This window comes from Sus scrofa, chromosome 2, assembly GCF_054392235.1.
Source record: "Sus scrofa isolate SSC_HxYL_T2T_F1_AM1 chromosome 2, Sscrofa_HxYL_maternal_Yorkshire_Landrace_v2.0, whole genome shotgun sequence".
Lineage (NCBI taxonomy): Eukaryota > Metazoa > Chordata > Mammalia > Artiodactyla > Suidae > Sus > Sus scrofa.
In genome coordinates this window covers 133,881,465-133,904,269 of record NC_139384.1, presented here as the reverse complement: position 1 = coordinate 133,904,269, position 22,805 = coordinate 133,881,465, and the positions used below count along the sequence as shown (strand labels likewise).

At 35.8% G+C, this 22,805-nt stretch overlaps 1 protein-coding gene across 4 annotated transcripts in view; it reads right to left on the bottom strand.

Annotated features, from left to right (window-relative positions):
* HSD17B4 (hydroxysteroid 17-beta dehydrogenase 4) overlaps nucleotides 1-22,805 on the bottom strand; it is an 87,860-nt gene that overhangs the window by 16,231 nt on the left and 48,824 nt on the right. For all 4 annotated transcript variants that reach the window (NM_214306.1, XM_021081510.2, XM_085009720.1 and 1 more), the window contains 6 exon segments: nucleotides 4,528-4,666; nucleotides 5,711-5,797; nucleotides 8,928-9,014; nucleotides 10,335-10,441; nucleotides 11,347-11,416; nucleotides 19,546-19,611. In NM_214306.1, the coding sequence (NP_999471.1) occupies nucleotides 4,528-4,666; nucleotides 5,711-5,797; nucleotides 8,928-9,014; nucleotides 10,335-10,441; nucleotides 11,347-11,416; nucleotides 19,546-19,611 (556 nt within the window).

Here is a 22,805-nt window from a genome sequence, read left to right as displayed (position 1 = left end):
AGTTTGTTACACATAATTTATTTATAAAATGTTTATTTCCCTTAATTGTTGTGAATAAACATTAAGATTAGCTTCTTTTCCCTTAAATGTTTTTGACAGATGGATTAAATGTCCCAGAAACAGGAAAACTGTTAAAAATGGACCTTCACTGCTCCCTATATAAGTTTTAGAGCTTATCCAGGAAGCCCAATTCCACTGACCTCGCTTCAGCCTCTGGCATGTGCTTTCTCTTGCTATAGTGAAGGAGCTATAATTGCATCACTCTCCCTAGGAGTGTGCAAAGAACTCCCAATTTAAGGTCAAGAAAAAGCTACACATGTTAAGAAAAAAACCTACAATCTGGTTAGCCAAACCGTGCTCCAAAGAGAAAATTATATCACTCCAATTGTCCAGAGACGAGAACTTTGCCAACGAAACTAAAAATCCCAACAGAGGCACCCAACCTGCTCAGAGATGTGTTGCTGGTATTTAGATAGCAAGACAGGGGAAGGAACAGGGAAGATGGGCACAGTCCAGGATCTCTGGGTTGGAATGAATGTTCCTGGCCATTGAGCCCAATCCCTTGGTCCTAAATTGGCTCAAAGTCAGGTACTTGTGCAACTTCAGTTACACAGGTGAACTGAGGACCCTGTTCTCCATAACCAAGTTGGGATTTGCCATAATGTGAACAAGACGGGGATAACTGACAGCAATTTAAAATACCACGTATTTTAGTGATTAACTGTTTGGCAAGACATTTTTAAATTGCACGTACAAGAAAAAAAAATTAGGTATTCCCTAAGACAAAGCATTCAATGATCTATTTTATGTCATTAAGCTCTATAATGCAAAAGAGACATGCCAATGTGAAATCTTCTTCTAAACTATCATATGACAAAAGACCCAGTATCTACTGATGCCAGCTACTGTGATTTAGCTGTGGCACAAAGACTGTGAAAAAAGTTACATGGCTGAGAATCAAATCAAATAACAGGCAGAGAATCAAAGAGAATGGCAAATCTTTCCAGAGAAAGCTCTAAGATCCAATATGATTGTTATCTTTTATTTAAAAAAAAAAAAAGACCTGAAGAAGAGATGATAAAACAAACAAAAGCCACAGGGCATTAATAATCAGTCGTTACTAACACGGTTCCAATAGTCCCATTTTTTCCAGGGTAAGAAAAAAAAAAAAAAAAACCTTTCCTAGGTTAATTAAAGGCAGTTGTTAAATGTAAGCACCTTTTTCTAATACTGTCAACAAGGAAAGTGGCACTGAGATAAGGGTAAAATCTTAGTTGGTTATTGACACTATACTGGAGAAATTACCCTATTTGCCAGAGAGAATCACTTGTATACTTTAAATCCCTATAGGGGTCTATTCTGCCGACTTTGAGACACAGTTCCAGCACCTTTTCTCACTCTTACTGATCTCATTCATTTCCCTCACCAGTATCTTCAAAAATCCTATGCATTTTTTTTTTTTTTAATGGCAGCAGCCACAGGATATGGAAGTTCTCAGGTCAGAGACTGAATCTGAGCCTCAACAGTGACCTACATGGCAGCTGCAGTAATGCTGGATTCTTTTTTTTTTTTTTAAGCTTTTCTACATGAACAAAATTAGCGATTTTATTATGGAATATAGTAGACATATGGAAAAATGTGCAAAACATGATACACAGTTTCACTGATAGTGATGAAGGAATAACCATCACCAGGATTAGACTACTGCCTGCATTCCACAAGCCCTCCCCTAACATACTCTTTCTTCAGTTCCCATTTTGGCCCCTAGTCCTCTCTAAAAGTAGTCATGACTCTGACCTTTATGCTAATTAATCTCCTCTCTTTTCTTTACAGTTCCCACACCAATGCATACATAGAACAATTTATCTTATTTTATTTTTGATTGGTGGTGGTAGATTGTCCAATGCTGGATTCTTTAACCCAATGTACCAGGTCAGGGATTGAATCCATGCCTCCTCAGCAGCCCAAGCTACTGCAGTTGGATTCTTAACCTACTGTGCCACAGAGGGAACGCCTTGCTTTATATTTATAACTCAACTTCTAACATAGTTTCATCTACAGAGAACGGTTGAATTCCATTATAGACAGAAGGACAGAAAGAAAGCAAAGTTATCATGTTATATCATGTTAATCTATGAAGTATTTTAGAAAAAAACTGACACTGAAATTTGGGGAACTAGTACAATATATTACATGTTTGGCTTTCTTTATCTTCATTCTGAATTAACTTCTTATAAGCACAAATGTCTTAGAGAAGAACAAATATCAAAATGCTAGCTGTGGGTTGTGGGATTATATACCATTATTTTCTTCACTATACTTTTATAAACCAAATTTTACATAATAAAAAGACACTCCCTAAAAGGAACAGCAATTGTTATAATAAAAACAAATCTATTTATATTAAACCAAAATTAATTAAACAAAACTCCAAATTGCTTCCTAGGAATATGTAATAGAAGATTATGTTAAAAACTTTTAGATGCTTTAGATACATTTTAATTTGTTTGCTCCCAATGAGTATATTCACATTGATCTTAGTTATTATGAGGAATAAAACAGTCTGATTTACAAGGTACTTGAACAGCCTACTCTACAAAGAAAGAATACTCTATAAATCAAAGTGAGGCTGGAATGCACCACAATATAAAGGTAAAAGAAATGATGGTCAAAGTTCATTAATAGCAAGTTTCATGATTCAAAATATGAATAGCTGTCAGCTATGGAATGGATGTTTGTGTCTCTCTAAAATCCATATTTGAAGCCCTGATCCCCCAGTAATAATGATATTTGGAAGTGGAGCCCGTGGGAGATAATTATGTTTAGATGAGGTCATGAGAATAAGAGCCTCCGTAACGGAATTAGTGTCCTTACAAGAAGAGACATGAGAGAGATGATCTCTCTCTGCCTTGTGGGGACACAGCAAGAAGGCATCCTTCTGCAAGCCAGGAAGAGGGTTCTCAGCAGAACCCAACCACACTGGCAGCCTCATACTGGACTTTCCAGTCTCCACATGATAAGAAAATAAATTTCTATGCTTTAATCCGCTCAGGCTATACTATATTTGTTACAGCAGCCTGAAATAAGACACTCTCACTGTTAGAAGCAGTGGCTTATCAACCTGTAATCGAATGATGATGAGGAAAGAAAATGGATGTATACTCTCTTCGCTGTCCCTTAACCTATGCAGAAACAGCAGTGACTCTCTTAAAGCCACATATTTTTCTGCCATGACATACAGGCACTGGATACTTAGAAAATTTCTAAAAGATCTGGCTGATTAGCAAAGTGATCCAATAAAAGTACTAGTGCTCAATTATGTGGACGAAATAAAAGAAAATTCCCTAATTTAGATAAAATGTTTTACTCGTCTTTAGTAATTTAGTAATGGTGTCTTACATCCTCAATTTTACTACAAGAATTAAAAATGGACACTGCAATCTTTTAATATACCAGAGCAGAGCACAGTTTGTGCCATGATTAAGAATGTAGTTACACAAGAGAGGCAAAAGGAGTGGTAGAATTTCTTTCTTTCTTTTTTTATTAACTCTAAGAATTTTACTTCATTTATAATTGCACAACGATTATCACAACACAATTGGTAGAACTTTTTTTCCCTTTCTCTTTTTATCACCTCATTTCTTTCGCTTCATAAAATGGCATCAGGGTCCTCTTGGACTTCCAAGTAAGTGAATGGAAATGTGACTGCTTTCTTTCTTTAGCAACTTGGCATATTAGAAGCCTTGCCAGGTTGCTAACATGGCACTTTGATAATTTCCCAGGTTAGATATAATTAGTACCTTTTTTTTTCCTTTCTTTTTATGGCTGCACCTGCAGCATATAAGTTCCCAGGCTAGGGGTAGAATTGGAGCTGTAGCTGATGGCCTATGCCACAGCCACAGCAACACTGGATCTCAGCCATACCTGCAACCTAAGCCCCAATTTGTTGCAGCAATGTTGAATCTTAACCCAATGAAGGAGGCCAGGTATCAAACCCACATCCTCATGGACACTATGTCAGGTTCTTAACCCACTGAGCCACATGGGGACTCTTTAATTAGTACCTTTGATTGCCATCTGTATAGATCAAGAAAATAATTATGATTTAATACTTATAATTAAGATGATGATCCATACTGTTAACTTTGGGGGATGAAGAAAACGATTTTAAAGCCAGTAAAATATAATGAGACTTACTGAGAACTTAAAAATATATCATTTGACCTAATGTGCTTATGTTTAAGAAGAATCAGTCAACTAAGATGACTGTTTAAAGTACTAATTTCAGATGTTACAAAGAAAACTTTAAAACAGTATTTTCATTTCAATTGCTTCCCTACATCTCTAGAAAACATAAGTGTCTTTGGATGCCCTGAAACCTGTTTTCCCACTAAAAAAACAATTTACCAAAGAAGATGAGATTCACCTACCTTGAAAGAGAGGGGCTTCAATTATAAAACAAGGTTATTTTATCTCTATTTATTAAACGTTAGTAAAGAATATTATAAAGCCAGGACTATGACTTACTCCACTTAGCTGCAATTTTTTCACCTTTAGTGATATGCCACTCAAACACAGCATTTACTTTCTTCACCATTTCTTGCCCAATATCCTGAAGGCGGCGACCTATCTCCTCAAACACGAGGTTACTCTGAAGATCTCCACCCTAGCAAAAAGAGAAAATTTAAGAATTTAACTTTAAAAGTTTTGTAGAAATGACTCAAGATGGGAAAAAAAAAAAAACTACCACAAAATAAATGTGTAATCAGGTGATTTTTTTAAAAAACACCTGCACATAAATAAGGGAAACTAGTTTTTTTCACATCAGGATTCAGTCATACCTTCCCTTACACTTATTTATGTCATCCAGAGCCTCAATCCTCTATCGGAATTCAGAATTTATTTAAATTAGAAATAAAGTAGACCAAGAACTAGAAAACCAATGACCTAACTTTAGCAGAAGATATTGGACAAATTCATCAACTTTTATAGTATCATTTCCTTATTTGTAAAATGGGACTAAGTGACAGGAAGCCTGAATTTCTTTCCAGCTCCAAAGTTTCTTAAGTTTCTGATCTTAGATTGTTTTTAAAGGAATTTTAATTTTCATTTAGTTACATGATAAGATGCCTAATAACAGACAAAGATTATGGGTTTGAAAATCTCAACATTACAAAGTTAATATTTTGGAGACAGAGATTATACACATTTTTATTTGAAGTTTCATCATGTTAATAGAGTATAACACAAATGTTTTAATAAATAATACATGCTACCACTGTTTTTAGATCTGTATATAGTCAAAGTTTTATACAAATCTCTAATTTTTTTTTTAAGAGAAAGCAAACACCAGAACGAGACATATACAAATCTTTAAATCAAGAAAAAGGTATAGGATATTTAATTTTTTAATCTATTTTCATCCAAAATACTCATTGGTTAAGATTTCTCATTAAACAACTGATTTACTCTAAAACTATAAAATTATATTCTCTTCAAATATATACTAATATGTTTTAAAAAAATTCTTAAGTTGTCAAAATATTCCTTTTATTCCAAGTAGCTTTGAATTAATGTCCTCCAGTTCAAGAATTAAGAATCAATCTTTCCTTGCTCTTAATTTTCTAAAGTAGCCTGAATATTTTTAAAGTGATCTTAACTGAAATTCATAAATCAGGATATGGCTTAGATATGAGTTTTTATAACCTACCTCAGATGGTATCTTAGCTAAAGTATCAGATGTTGGCACAAGATCCACGTATGCATTTGAAATGACAGTGTCTCCAGTTTCTTGGACCTTAGAAAGGATACAAGAGGGGGAAAAAAACAACCAGTTAATTCTAATGATGCCAATGAAAATACAATTTCATCATGAAAGAGTATAAAGTCTTTCAAAGAAATTTACATTCTTCTTCATGTGAAAGAGAAAATAATCCAAATTAAATAGCTCACAAATCAAATGTCAAGATGAATAAACATGAAGGCCTACTGGTCTGAGACAACTGTTATTAACCCTAACTGTACAATCACCTGGAGCCCTTTTAAAAAATACTCATGACCAGGTCCCATCTCCAAAAATTCCACTTTAAATGGTCTGGTGTGGAGACTGAAGATTGGTATTTGGGGAAATTTTTTTTCTTTTTTTAGCATAAGTATGTCTAATGAGAAGTCAAGATGAGAATTGTTTAATTCTTATAGATAGTAAAAGGCATGGCATAATATCCACATGAGGTAGTGGTACTCAGTGCATTTGCTGAGTTAGTGTAGAATAAATCTGAGGAGAAATACACCACTGTCTTTTTAAAGTAGTCATTTCAGTTCTTATTTCAAATAGGAAGTATATATAATATATATACTTAAAGAGCCTTTTATCAAAGCATTCATTAAAGGAACTAAAATTCCAATTTCTAATACTTCATCTCAAATTATTTCAATTGAATCCTTTCACGAAATTATGGTATTGCTACAAATGCATAGGATAATATCTAAAACTTAAGGTAACATTAGTTAAAACTGATTTTTACCAATTAGATAATTCTCCCTTGACTACTTCCCATTATACTTTAGAAAAAAAAAATATTTCAAAGAATCTGTTCACTTTATTTCAAATCATATACAGTGGAAAGCATGGAAAGAAACCATTCATGAACAAAATATACTTCGTATTACCTTCTTGCAACCAAGAGAGGGAAAGAAGGATTCTTGCAAATAAACTAATAGAAAAAGAATAGCTCCAAGCAACTGGAGGTGGGGGGTAAAATAGCAAATATACTGAAAAGATAAGATGTACTTAGAATTTATCAAAACATCAAAAAAGTATTATATTTAGACATTAAATTCTTTCTTAACCCTTTAAGTTTGTATCTATATAAATTATTTCTGTACCTGCTCATTACTAGAAAATAGACTCTATAATGCTGTCATAGTCCTTACCATTTTGAGTTCATAATCCCATTCAAAAAATAAAACTTAGATGAAATAATTAGAAAATAAGAGGCTTCTAGAATGTATGGCACAAGCATTAACTGCAAGAGGATTTCAGAGAAAGCCGGTATGTGTGTTTATACAGGTGGAGGAAAGAGGAGTAGTAAGGAACTGCCTCTAAGGACAAGGCACAACTTGAACTGAAGCCTAAAACATGAAAGAAATTTGAAAAGTGAAATAAACAGTGTGTATAAATGAGGCAGGAAAATGATACTGTAAGCAGCAGGAAGTAATAAGGAGTATGGCAGTCATACAAAGAAGAGTTCTGAAAAGTTCTTTATTTATGAAAGAAAGCATGATACAGTTTTCTTGAAAGAGAGAGAGAGAAAGAGAGAAAGAGAAAGAAAGAAAGAAAGAGAGAGAGAAAGAAAGGAAGGAAGGAAGGAAGGAAGGAAGGAAGGAAGGACGGACGAACATCAGGGCCTGAGAACTAAGCTTCGAGCCAGGCAGACCTGGGCATCTATCCCAGCTCCACCACTGACCATGAGCAAGTTATTTAGGCGACCTGAACCTAGATATTCCTGTATTAAATGTAGAGTTGTTATGCACATTAGAGGTAATGGTCTGGACTGCCTATAGGCACTCAGTAACTGGAAGCTGTTATTATTGGTGGTGATGTACAAACTGTTCAACACAAAAACAAATACCGTATGATATCACTTATATCTGGAATCTAATATACGGCACAAATGAACCTCTCCACAGAATAGAAAAACATGGACATGGAAAACAGACTTGTGAGTGCCAAGGGGGAGGGGCGGGGAGTAGGATGGACAGGGAATCTGGGGTTAATAGATGCAAACTATTGCCTTCGGAATGGATAAGCAATGAGATCCTGCTGTATAAGCACTGGGAAATATGTCTAGTCACTTATGATGGAGCATGATAATGGGAGAAAAAAAGAATGTATACGTGTATGTGTGACTGGGTCACCTTGCTGTGCAGTGGAAAATTGACAGAACACTGTAAACCAGCTATAATGGGAAAAAAAAAAATTATAAAAAATAAATAATAAAAATGGTAGGTAAAAACAACATTTAAATGGCAGCTTTAGAAGAAAAAATACCATTAATCAAATAAATAATAGGAATTTGATTATGTAAAACCTGAAGAATAAATAAAATAAACTGCTCAACACAAACTATCTTTGTAGTACACATGATCAAGCCAAAAAGTATTAGCCTGGTCACTGGTATTAACAAAAATCACCTTTAAAAAACTTATAAAGGATGACTGCATGTTCTTTTAGTATTTTATTGGAGTACTCCTAACAGCCTCACCCTAATTACTTAACTCTATAGACAGAAACACTTTAATCTGTCTTGTCACTTACTACAAGCCCAGATATAAGATGTTAATTTGTGAATTTTTATGTGACCAAGATGTACATGGTTTCTTGCCAGTAGAAAAGATAACCATAAAAGATATGGTTTTATTGTTCTATAGGACAATTAATTAGACAATTAATTATCTCTAACTCTGTGAAATTATTTAGAATGCCTTCCCTCTTGGATGACATAAACACTGTTGCTTTAGTTCTCCTTTCAACCAGTTTTATCATCTTGCTAGCTCCCTTACTAATTAATTTTCATCATGTTTGCATTTTATATCTGTCTGAGAGTCTTGCCTTTAATTTTCTGAAGATTATATTTTGACAACAACTTGAATGAAAGGTTGAGCCAAAAAGACATGGTTGGTTGGGCTTTCAGAACAGGCACTAATTTAGTGGAGAATAAATCAGAAAATAAAAAACAAGGTAAGGAGGCATCTTGGGTACAGAGGCATCTTACTTTCAACTAAAAGTTACCACTGATTTAAAAAAAAAAACTAAGTTTTACCTCATATCCACAGTATTAACCAAAAGAAAGCTAGGATGGAACCTAATTATTGTGTATAGCGAAAAGGGTAACAAAATAATGTACCTCTAACTACATTATTCATACCTTGGTTTGAAAGTGGATTCTATTTCCTTCCTTCCACATCTCAGTTTGTAGAGTTTGTCCTGGGTATACTGGTTTTGCAAAACGAACCTTTAAAATAAAAGTGTTTAGGGTTAAGAATGTTGTAATATGAAACTTTTCTACTTGGTGGGGGGAAGGTGGGAAGGAGCTTGGAGAGTATAAAAGAAAGAAACAGAGGTTTGACTATATTTGAAGTCATAAAGGAGTAAAAACAGTGATATGATAAATTAGTAGAGAATGAATATAGTTAGTTTAACTCTTTGTCTTTCAAACTATAGAATCAATAAATAGTTTAATCTTGACAAATCAAGAAACAAAAGCAAAATCATATTAAGTAGGGTCATACAGGTAATCACCAGAACAACTTAAAAAGAAGCAGTTAAAAGTGGTAACTAAGGAGTTCCCATCGTGGCTCAGTGGTTAACGCATCTGACTAAGAACCATGAGGTTGCAGGTTTGATCCCTGGCCCCACTCAGTGGGTTAAGGATCTGGCGTTGCCACGAGCTGTGGTGTAGGTCGCAGATGCAGCTCGAATCCCATGTTGCTGTGGCTGTGGTGTAGGCGGGCAGTTGCAGCTCTGCTTAGGCCCCTCGCCTGGGGACCTCCATATGCCACAGGTGCAGCCCAAGAAAATACAAAAAAAAAAAAAGGTGGTAATAAAGTCAGGGGAATAAGATCTGAAGTATAAAACAGAATAATTCATTTCATAATTTTCTATACTATCTTACTCTGTGTACATATTATTGGATAATAATAACTATAAAATACTTATAATAATGAAAATAATCAGTGTTATCAAAGGCAAGGCATTAAAAATAAATTTTCACTGCTTCAGAGAGCACAGACAGATAAAAGCTTTTGGAGCTACTTAACAGTGACTTAAGTTTTTTAAATGTGTATCTTTTGACTTATGCAAAGATACTATGAGCAGAGATAGTTTTCTTTGTAATTTATAATGGATGAAAACTTGATGCCAACTTAAAGATACAAAACTAAAATCAATACGCAGCCAACATACTGATATAGGTGTTATATTTATTAAGAGTTCGAATGCAGCCACTTAACATTTTCAATTAAATTTAGTCAAGTTATAAAATAGTAAAAAAAAATTTTTAAAGGTACATCTCAATTTTTTGTTAAGGCATATATGCTGATGTGTGCATGCTAATTAATTTATAAAACAATCAAATTAATCTGTTAAAAGTGTAACTCTGTATGGTAACTTTCATGATGCATGTGTAATACAGGTATTTACAACTACAAAAAGAAAACATACTGACTGCCAAGTCAATGAAATACTAAAAATAATAACGTTAGCATAACACCTATTTTAAGTCTCTAAAGCTAAAAGGGAAGTAATATTTAAATTCTTAATAATACACATATACCTTAATTGCCTTGAATCTCAACACATCACGATCTGCATACTGCTGTAAAACATGCCTGGCAGAAAATCCAAATGTACATAATCCATGTAAAATGGGCCTATCAAAACCTAAAAATTACAGAGAATTTGTTAGATATAAGTATATTTCATGTTTAAAAACCAAGAACAGTTCATTCGGGATTTCAAAAATGCATTTTTAAACTCCAATAGCCAGAATCATACCATTTATGTTAAGGAACATGGAAAATATTTTATAAATACTTCTCCTTGAAGAAAAATTATCACATAAATCAAGAAAGAAAGAAAGAAAGAAAACAAGAAAGGAATGTCAGAGATTTGGGAACACAAAGAACTACTTTAATTTTGTCTGGAACCATGAAATTACCCATGGTGATTTTAACATCCTATGTGTAAGTTGATCTTTCTTTAACCTTTCAGTTCTTTGCCCTCTCCTACCATGATCTTACCCTTCATGGTAACTCAGATACTCATCCACACAGTCCTGTCCTAGAACTTGAACTAGGAGGTGCTACCTTCCATCATAATCTGAACTTTAAGTACACCATTTTCTGAACAGTACTTCCTACCTTTCCATTCTATACGTTTTTCATAAACATACTAGGAGATAGCTATTTTTCAAATATTATTCAAACTACCAGTCATAAACAGTAATGTCCTTAAGTATTATTTAGACAACTAAGCCAATATATATATTTTTTTTGTCTTTTTGCCTTTTCTAGGGCTGCTCCCACGGCATATGGAGGTTCCCAGGCTAGGGGGTCTAATCGGAGCTTTAGACGCCGGTCTACGCCAGAGCCACAGCAATGCAGGATCCGAGCCACATATGCAACCTACACCACAGCTCACGGCAATGCCTGATCCTTACCCCACTATGCAAGGCCAGGGATCGAACCCACAACCTCATGGCTCCTAGTCGGATTCATTAACCACTGCACCACTACAGGAACTCCATGAGCTAATATTTTCATTGGCACTTACTATTAGCAACTCACCTGCTAAGCTAGCAAAGTCAGGATCAATGTGCAGGGGATTCCAGTCTCCACTGAGCCGGTACAAAGCAGCCTATGAAGAAAGAATTTTAAGTCACTAGCACTCAGTGCTTTCTGAGAATACATGAAAAGAAAAATAACAAAAACAGTTATTGCATAAGAAATGAATCATAATGTAACTAAACGAAGCTTTGATTTAAAAATAACTTTCTAGAGTTCCCAGTGCGGCTCAGTGGAAACAAATCCGGCTAGGAACCATGAGGACGCGGGTTTGATGCCTCTCGTTCAGAGGGTTAATGATCTGGTGTTGCTGTGAGCTGTGGTGTAAGTCACAGATGCAGCTTGGATCCTGCGTTGCTGTGGCTGTGGTGTAGGCTAGCAGCTGTAGCTCCGATTTCCACCCTGGGAACTCCCACATGCCGCAGGTGTGGCCCTAAAAAGCAAAAAATAAAATAAAATAAACTATCTCTAACAAAAAAAAGATTAAATGTAAATCAAATGCTTTGTGTAACTCCTGCCACTGAAATCAGCTGGGGAGAGGTGAGGACTGTCAAATGATAAGAAGGGGAACAAAGAACTACATCTGGGTATAACCCTAGTTACCACTGTCTAAGGAGAAATTCACAAAAAGGAAATGATCAATCCACTCTCATTAAAACCCAATGATGATAAGGTTAATGTTTATAGCCTTTTCTAACCAAACAAAAACTTATGCCAACTTTCCTAATGGGGTGTTTCAAACTGAACCTGCAACCCAATACTCGATATATAAACATCCAACACTTCTCACAAATTTTCATTCTACTAATATACTAAATTCTGAGATGGGCTCATCCTGCAAAAAAACCGGACTAATAGCTTACCATTAAGATTAGATTTCTGCTTAGTCCAGATCTTCACATTACTTCTGTACTTAGAAAAGGCAGGATTAGCAGAAAGATACAGACAAAATGTGTGGGTGGGGGGAGGAAGTCACCATACATAATCCAGCTTTGAATTATGCATTGGTCAAACTAGAAAGTACTTTTCAGTACCGAAGGAAGGAAATGCACAAAAGAGCTAACAGTAAATATTAATGCACCTATGTATTAACTTTGGGTCTGCTTCAAGACTTCACTTTCTTATCAATTGCTATGTTAAGTTTTTCAAGATGTTTAAAGACTAGCCATGTCAGCACACCTGACTTTCTTAGTGGTTTTTTTGTTGTTATTTTTAATTATTGACTATCCTTTTTTAACAAATTTTATTTATAGAAAATAATATTTCCTATAATTCATAGGAAAATGTCGTTTACTTTCTAATATGCTTTGTACAATTCCAATAAGCTCTTTCCCTCTTCCATTACTCTATTAGTTTTGTAAATTATTCACTTTTTTAATGACCCAGTATTTTTCCCTTTATATAGCTTCTAAAAATAAATCAAATCAACAGTTGTCAAATAGATGTGACTTACAAGATTCTGTAAAAGATGGCAGGGGATTAAATGATAATTTTTAAAAAGCTCTTCACAAAAAATAAAACACTCGGCAAATACACATCATCATGTGGCATACAAATGAAGGAAAAGACAACTTTCAGGGACCGGAGCACAGACAGATCTAGGTTCAAAGCCAGCTCTGCTGTTAATAGGCATTAATCTTTATCACCCTAAGCTTCAATTTTCTCATTTAAAAAACTGAGAGGTTAATAAAGCTTCTTCTTCTTTTTTTTTTTTTTTTTTTTTTTTTTTTTCGTCTTTTCAGTGCTGCAGCCACAACATATGGAGGTTCCCAGGCTAGGGGTCTAATTGGAGCTGTAGCCACCGGCCTACGCCACAGCCACAGCAACATGGGATCCAAGCCACGTCTGCGACCTACACCACAGCTCATAGCAACGCCGGATCCTTAACCCACTGAGCAGGGCCCATGGATTGAACCTGCAACCTCATGGTTACTAGTCGGGTTCATTAACCACTGAGCCACAATGGGAACTCCTAATAAACTTCTTAAACCTCTTAAAAAGCATTATCCTTGATAAATATTAATCAATAAATGTGAACCATTATTATTATTTTAAAAGATTTTAAAACAGTATAAGACAATCGAGTTTTTAAGACTAGTACCAGGATTCCAATCCCATAGATATCATCCCCATAAATGAAAAGAAACAACTTCATTAAATAAATCATATTAAAGGAATATGAAAGTGTTCATATTACTTCAACCATAGCATTGCCTCCCCCAGGTGGCAGAGTTAGCAAAGACAATAAAGATGAGTCATGAGAAATGACTAAAGTCAATTGATTGGATGTTTTGACTAAATTTAATCACTATGCAAAACAACCATTCTCCAAATAATAGGGAACAATGACAAGGACTTTCATATTTCAGAAGAAAAGCTAAAAGCTTCTTTTGTTTTGTTTCATTTCTGCCTAGATGTAAAAATCACTGAAATTCATACACACGAACTAAAAGAAACAGCTATATACTGTCTTATTTGTGCAACTACATGTACGTGGGAGGATCTTCTATATATGAGTAAATTAGTTCTTAATTTTATTTATTTAAAGGTACAATTAAGTTATACTAAATGCTAAATAAAAAGGCTCAGGAACTAGTTCTTCTCAAATCCTCACAATCTTCAAAACTACACAGATCCTAGGCCTACAGTGTAACTAAAGAGAATACCACAAACTTCAAATTCCTATAAATAGAAAAATAAACACTAACACCCAGCAGTGCTGTCTTAGAAGCACCCTCTCAAAGCTGCTACGGGGCAGTGGGGAGGGGAGAAAGGGAGCGCAGAGGAAGTGCTTGGAAGAGAGAAGAGGGAGAAAAAAAGAAAAATCACTTCTAGACAGAAGGTCTAACTTTAGCACAAAAATACTAAAAATCCTGGAAGATTAGAGTATGGACGACAGAGAAAAGAATTAAAAGTGCGGGAATTGCCAAATAAATGGTAGTCCTAGGAAGGCGATACTGCTGAGGGAGAATATGATAAAACAAAGACATTACCTTTGGAGAATGAATGGTGAATAAAAAAGAAGCAAGAGGATAAATTTATGATCTCAAAGAATAAAGAAAACTTTAAAAAATTTATTAACACCTCATCCCGATATCCCACTCCAAAAAGCCATCCATTAGAGAAAACGCCCTTTGCTACACTGACAGAAGATAGCAATCTTGAAGTGCTATCTTCTGTCTTGAAGAAGGAATATTGTAAACCATCCCAAACTACCAACTTTACCCACAAAATTCACACAGGTAAGTGATACCTTCAACTGCATAAAGCTACAATAAGACTAAAAAAAATAAGAACCAAAATATTAATATAAACTAAATTTCCCATGGCCAAAAAATAAAATAAAATAAACACACATATTAAAAAGGCCCACTAGCTACATGGGAAAACTGACCTGGAATGAGCAACACTGAGACATATCCTAGTAAAACTACGAGATTTTTAAAGATAAAGAATCCTAAAGCCTCAAGTAACTTAGAGGAAGATAACTAGACTGGCATCAGACTTCCCAAAAGCAACATACAAAGCCAGGCAACAACAGGACACCATTTTAAGAAACTCAAGATTTCATATCCAGCCAAGGTGTCTCAGTCATCTAGGGTACAGAAAAACAGTTTTAAATACATAGGAACCAAAGGAATACCATACACATGAGATCTTGGGGAACTACCAAAGAAGGAGCTTTATCCAAACAGAAGGTATGGGGGAATCTTTGCCGAAAGGACCGATATATATTCAATTGCAAATGTAAGACTGAGAGAAAAAAAAAAAAAATGGGGAAGTGTGGAAGAATAACACAGAAATTTTAGATGTCCTTAAAAAGTAAAATTAATGTATCCCAAAAGATGGGAGCACAGGGGAGAGAGAAAATAAAATAGGATCTTTAACTGTTACGCTGCAAGCAACTAGAAAACAAAACACAGCAATAAAAACTAAAAAGCCAAATAGTAATAAATGAGAAAATTGGGAATTAAGGGCATATAAAAAAGGTATAGGACTTCACGTCCAGCCTAGATTGAGTACCTGGAATGGACTTATTCTTTCACTGTAAACTAGGAAGAAAAAAAATTTTTAGGTAAGACAGGGAGACACTGTTTTTAGACATTTTACAGTAGGCAATGCAGGATTATGATTCTTGATAGAAGAGAAACAAGCAAGATGAACTCTACAATGGCCACAGGTCTCTGCCTGATGGCACTTCCCAGACTGCATGCAGTACAAGAGAAACCCAAACAGCAAATGAGTACAGATAGTCTCTAATTCACACTGCGAATTAGAACAATGCGAATGTTCTAATTTACTTTGTGAGTTACCGAGATAAAAATCAGAGTTCTGGGAGACAGAGCAGCTGGAGTGTATCTGTTCTGAAAAGAAAGAAGCTACACAGAAAGAGCTCTAGAAATTTAAAAGGAGTCCCCTTGAGGGCATACAGAAAGTCCCAGGAAGATGAGATACCACATGCAGAAGAGGCCATGTGGAGATTAGAGGCACTCCAGCCAACAGTCAACACTAAGACCCCAGACTTCTGAAAGAGCCATCTAGGACTTTCCTGACCCGCCCAGCCACCATCTGAGAACAGCTACTCGAGTGACAGCCAACATCATTTGTAGCAGGAGGACCACCCTGTCAAGCCAGAGTCATGAAATACAACATGTCATTCTTTCAAAACAAAGTTTTAAGGGTAGTACTTAAAATCCACATGGTAATTTAATAAAGAATTATATTTTAATGGATAGTATAAGCAATATTCCAAAGATTAACTTTATTTAATAATGATGATAGCTAAAATCCTAATTGTTAGAATAAGTAGTAAATGTATCTGGGGAAAACTAAAGATATTTGCTTTCATTCTCCCCAAATACAAAGCTTGACAACTGTTATCTATTTATTCTTCAGTCTTTCTTAAGTACTGGGGATGAATTTTCTCTTTACTAATTATGAAAACCCATAAAGTATATTTGTAATATCATACCAGTTAGATGAAGAAATTCTCCAAAAGACATGAAAAATAAAATATCCTAGAAGTGGTACTGGTAGAGCGAAAAACATGGTGGCCAGTGTCCTTACTGACTGAAAAGTTACATACTTAAATACTCGGCACAAAGTTTATGCTACAACAGCATCATTTGTTCCTTATTTCCACTTCTCCTTAAAGATGTGTACATCCCCAATCATTTCCCACCACTCTCCAATGTGAATGTTCTTTTTTTTTTTTGGTCTTTTTAGGCCACACCTGTGGCATATGGAGCTTCCCCAGACTAGGGGTCTAATCAGAGCTGTAGCCACAGGCCTACACCACAGCCACAGCAACGCTGGATCTGTTCCTCATCTGTGACCTACACCACAGGTAAGAGAGAATATCCATACACCACTTTAGTTCTGAAGCTCCAACTTTTTGACCAAACCCTTCTTTATCACTTCCTAACAAGTACCCCTCCTCTGAGTGTCTACAGCAATTACTTTACAATTTAAAGCTTTGTATTTGTATTTGTTGCTTGGAAGATGCCCTAGTTATTAAGACATCTATGTCCTCTACCTTAGTGTCGTTTCAGTTCCTTGTCACTAGACCACACTTCAACTTGACTTATAGCTCCTACAGTCAAAACAGCCGACACATCCCCTGAAATTTATGCAAAATTTTATGCAAAATGTTCTTATGTTTTTAAAGAAAAAGTATTTCATTTCTATCATATTCTCAAACGACCATACGAAATGGTCAAGAACTCTGTCAAATGATTAGTGCCCATGATTTAAACAAAAAATATTTGTTAACTTATAAATTGTCCTTTGTCACACAGCAAAACAGTCAAGTCTGCCAAAATCTAACAAAAAGTTCTATTCATCTGAAAAATAATAAAAGAAGAAAATCTCTCTGCTTACTGTATATAGAAATTCAAGCCATGGAAACTATTCAGCTTTTTTTATCTAGAGCCGATACATTCTATTATTTCAGTAACCCAAGAATAATAATGGAGCTCTGTTGGGCTCTTTTGAACCATGAAACCACAAAGCTTTTTCTATTCCTTAGTGCCCTAATAAAATTAATTTCACTCTAAGGCTTTAATTAAACAAAAATATGGGTGCTTTCTTAAGAAACTGATAAAAAATAGGATGAGAAGACTATTTAAAGGCAAAAACTAATTTGAGGAAAAAAGTATTGTTCTTTCAATCATACAAGTATACAGTGTAGAAAAAATACAATTATTCATTACAAACTTTGCCAATCCCAACCCTCTCCCCAATTTTTTTTTCCTCATCCAGGGCATTTGGAAGTTACCAGGCCAAGGACTGAATCTGAGCTGATGCTGCGATCTACACCACAGCTGTGGCAATGCTGGACCCTTTCCCACTACACCACATACACACTGTGGTATACGGAATGACTGGCCAAAAGGAAGAGTGCAGAGAAATGTACCCAGTAGTTTGTGAAAATCTCTATGGGAAAAGAATCAGAAAAAGAACGGATGTGTGTATAGGTATAACTGATTCACTTTGTTACACAGCAGAAATTAGCCCAATGTTGTAAATCAACTATACTTCAATAAAACTTTTTAAACAATGGAAAAAAACAACTTAATTCTTTCTCGCTCATTAAATTAATTTCTATTTGCTAACAAACATAAACCTACAGAAGTTCTCATATCAAGCATTTCAAAATTTGCATCAAAAAAATAAGTGAACTTTATAAATAATGTGCTATCATTATGTGCTCACTCATACTGTAACTTCAGAGCTTTACCTATTCTGTTCTCTAACTCTGGCCCCCTTAGAGAACAATCTTTAGGTCTCTCAAAAACAAAGTTGCTTATCTCATCTGTACGGTAACTTTTTATTCCTAAAGTAAATATTCACTGGAGTTCCTGTTGTGGTGCAGCAGAAACAAATTCGACTGGTAACCATGAGGATGTGGGTTCAATCCCTGGCTTCGCTCAGCAGGTCAGGGATCCAGCATTGCCATGAGCTACAGTGCAGATCCCAGACGTGGTTTGGATCCCAGGTTGCTATAACTATGGCAGCTGTAGCTCCGGTTTGACCCATAGCCTGAGAACTTCCATATGCCGCAGGTGCTGCCCTAAAAAGCAAAAATAAAAAAAATAAAAAATCTTTGCATGCTCACAGGGCATTTTACCTCTTCCATCAGAAAACATATTATTTATACCAAACAAAAGAGATTAAATCACCTACCCCTTCTATGATGCTTTATTGTTCCTTTAAAGTTAGCACAAAATAATCTGTCTCCAAGAAATGTAGCTCAGCTTTCTCTTCCAGTAGAGAAAAGGGTAACTAAAATTTGCCTTTTAACTCACTTTATCCTGCTCTTTCAGGTTTCCATGAAATTCTTCACTACCAAGCTAGGCAGTCTCTTTAAGGCAAGCACTCCACTGCCAACAAAGCACGATGCTTTTTCCAAGACTAATGAGGAGTTCCCTAGTGACCTAGTGGTTAAGAAGCTGGCGTTGTCACTGACATGACACAGGTTCAATCCCTGGCCCAGGAACTTCTTCATGCCACAGGTGCAGCCAAAAAAAAAAAAAACTCAAATAACCAATGAAAAGCTATTTTATATGTCCTTTTTCTTTAGGTTTTTTTAAACAAATTTTATTAAAATTGATATACAATGTTGTGCCACTTTCTGCTGTACAGCAAAGTAAGATAATGTGAGAAAAACAATGTAAGTGAATGTATAACTGGGTCACTTTGCTGTACAGCAGAAATTGTATATTGTACATTGTATATCAACTTTAATAACATTTTTTACATTATATATATATACACGTGTGTGTATATATATATATATATATATATATATATATACAGTCTCCTTCTTATATTATCTTCCATCATGGTCTATCCCAAGAGACTGGATATAGTTGCCTGTGCTATACAGTAGGACCTCATGGCTTACCTGTTATAAATATAACAGTTTGCATCTACTAACCCCAAACTCCCAGTCCATCCCACTCCCCCCAACTTTCCCCCTTGCATTTTATATTTTCTTTTGATAACTAGCAGAGAAAAAAACCGATGAGTAAAAATTCAGAAACAATGAATTCCAACTACAGAAATGTATCATTATTTTTATTACATAGAAGGACATAGCCACTACTTTTGGACTCACAAAATTATAGGGTATCAGAGCTATAAAGTTAAAAAGTGTCAGGAGTCAGGTGGCTTTATCCCTTTTCAAAAATACCATCTTACCTGATTAAGTGAGGTGGTATCTGTAAGTATAGCATCAGGAGGTCTATTAGGTATGGCTACAGCTACCTGAAATCAAAAAACACCGTATGTTAAATAATAATAAAATCATTATTATTCTGTAAAACCCAAAGTAGAATCTGATCAACAGCCATGTTTCAGTATACAGTGGTTTCTCGGGGTCCAAGGGTGATTGGCTCCAAGACCCCCTCATGGACAACAAAATCTGCAAATGCTCAAGTTCCTTATATAAAATGGTATAGTATTTGCATATAATCTATGCACATCCTCCTACATACTATAAATCATCTCTAGATTACTTATAATACCTAATACAATGTAAACGCTATGTGGATACTTTTAGAACTTCCTGGAATTTTTTTTCTCCAAATATTTTTGATCCATGGTTGGTTCAATCTGCAGATGCAAAACCTATAGATGCAGCAACCAGGGATATGGGGGGCCAAATGTAATAAAATCTGCAAGTTGGATACAAAGGTTTTTTAAATATTTTATGTTTGGACATAATGACATTTAAAATTTTATAAGTGCTAGTTTCATCTACATTATGATTTCCCTAAAATGACTCTGTTTAATGAAAGGAATTATATAACCAGATTCATTCTCTAGGCCACAAAGGAGAAAAAAGTCGAGATTGTTTTCCAATGCAAAGAAGACAATAACTAAAGAATTAGACAAACAATTCATATCTAAAGGGATTTATCTTTAAATGTACTTTACTAAGGGTGTGGATCTCTTTGCATTTATATGCTATTTGGATCTGTTGAACTTCTTGGACAGGTAGATTAATGTTTTTCATCAAAGCCATTATTCCTTCAATTATTTTTCTCTGCTTCTTTCTCCTTTTTCTCTCTCTCTCCTCTCTTTCTGGTACACCCATTACACAAAAGCTGGCATAACTTAATGGTATCCCACATTTCTCTGAGCCTCTTCATCCTTTTCCTTTTTTTCATCTTTCTTCTCTCTGTTCTTCAGATGGCGATAAAGAGATAGATCCATCTTCAAGCTTTTTGATTCTTTTTTTTTTTTTTTTTTGGCTGCCATGCAGCATATGGAGTTTCTGGGCAAAGGATCAGATCCAAGATGCAGCTGCTGTTAATGCCAGATCCCCAAGCCACTGAGATGGGCCAAGCATCAAGCTCACACCCCAGCACTCCAGAGACTCTGTCAATCCCAATGTGCCAACAGTAGAAGATTCAAGCTTTCTGATTCTTAATTCTGCCACTTCATATCTATTGTTAAGGCCCTCTAGTAAATTCTTTGTTTCAGTAATTCTATCCTCAATTCCAGAACTTCTATTTGGTTCTTTTTAAAATAATTTCTATGTACTGACATTCTCTATTTGATGAGTCAATATTATCATACTTTAATATTTTACATATTTTCCTTCTTTAAGCATGGTTTCTTTGAATATATTTATAATAAATGCTTTGAATTTTTTGTCTGTTAATCCTCTTAAAGGGAATTTCTGTTGTCTGTTTTGTTTTTTCCTATCTATGGGTCATACTCTCCTGTTTTTGTTGTTTTTTTTTTTTTTTCAGGTCTTATAAATTTATGTTGATAACTGGATATTTTATTTTATTTATTTGTCTTTTCTAGGGCTGCTCCTGTGGCATATGGAGGTTCCCAGGCTAGGGGGTCCAATCGGAGCTGTAGCCGCCGGCCTATGCCAAAGCCAGAGCAACACGGGATCCAAGCCTTGTCTGCAACCTACACAATGGCTCACGGCAATGCCGGATCCTTAACCCAGTGAGCAAAGCCAGGGACTGAACCCACAACCTCATGGTTCCTAGTCGGATTTGTTAACCACTGAGCCACGACGGGAACTCCACAACTGGATATTTTAGATAATATATTGCAGCAACTCTGGATAGTGAGACCCTGCACACTTCTGGGGCTTGTTGTTACTGTTAACTTGTTTATTTGTTTAGTGACTTAGCTAGATTATTTCAGTTAAGTCTACTTCCCCCAAGTGTGCAGACTTTGATGCTGAGGCTCAGAGAGTGCAGCCCTGGGCAAGCATGGTCAGTCTGGGATGACAATGGTTTTAGCAGGGCTCTCCGTGACCTTCTCCCCTTGATCTTTCTGTGAAACTGTTTTTCCAGCTATGAGGCTACACTAATTGCCAGATGATTGCTCTACTATTTTCAACAATGCCCTGGGGAATAAAACTGCTCTACAGTCTGATCCAATTAAAGTCAGGGCTCTTTGCAGAGATAGTCTTTGAGGTCAGTCTTTGAGGTTTCTAAAGATCCCATGACCACTCTTATCTATCTCTTTCCACCTGATCATCATTAAAGTAATCTTACCTTTGAAAGCACCTTTCTTCTGATCTTCCAAATACTCAGGGCCAAAATGAGTCAGTTTCCTCTGGAAGAGCTCCAGAGCTCTCTATTATTATAGCCTGGCTTGCCTTCTGGGCAAAACTTCTGCACCACTGCAGCAGAGATAAGGGAAGGATAGTGGCCCACTTTTCTCTAAGTGACATCCTCACTTTATAAGAAGGGTACTAGGCAAGGTTAGGCACTTTGGCCTTCTCAGCTTGCCTCTAGCACCAGAGAACCCCCACCCTACAAGCAGGTTGGGGTAAGCACAATCAGGACCCCAGTATTATCAGCCTGCCATGGTAGGACAGACTTTCCACCCTACAAGTGGGGGCTGGGTGGAAGAAGAATGCCCTATAATTCTTAGCCACTTTTTCCTGGAACAGAGCTTCTGCAATACAAACTGGTGGAAGAATAAGAAAAATTAGTGACCCGCTCCTCCTAGGAGGTTAGAATGGCCCTATTCTGGGAGCTGAGGAGAGGGATCCTATGTCCTTAGCTACATATGCTGGAGTGGAATTTTGTGACAGCAAACTAGGGGGAGAGGGAGGAGAGAGGTGTAGCTCAAATGCCAGAGTCTCATTGTTCTTATCAAGACACAGATTTTCCTGCATAAATATCTCTTCATTTGCTATATATCCAAGTCTCAGAGACTTTAAATTTTTTTTAATAATTTTTACCAGTTATGATTGTTTCACAGGTGAGAAGGTCCAAGGAATTCTTCAGTTTACCATTCCAGTAGCAGGCTCTCAATACCGCTTTAAGTAATACTTCACCCCAAATAACATTTATTAGAGTATCATCTTATTACCCCAAATAAATTAGAGGTAAAGGTCAGGTTAAACTGGTGTAAAATCCAAGTTACAAAACAATTTTAGGAAAAATATGTTTTTGGATAGACTGAGAACTGAAGGGCAA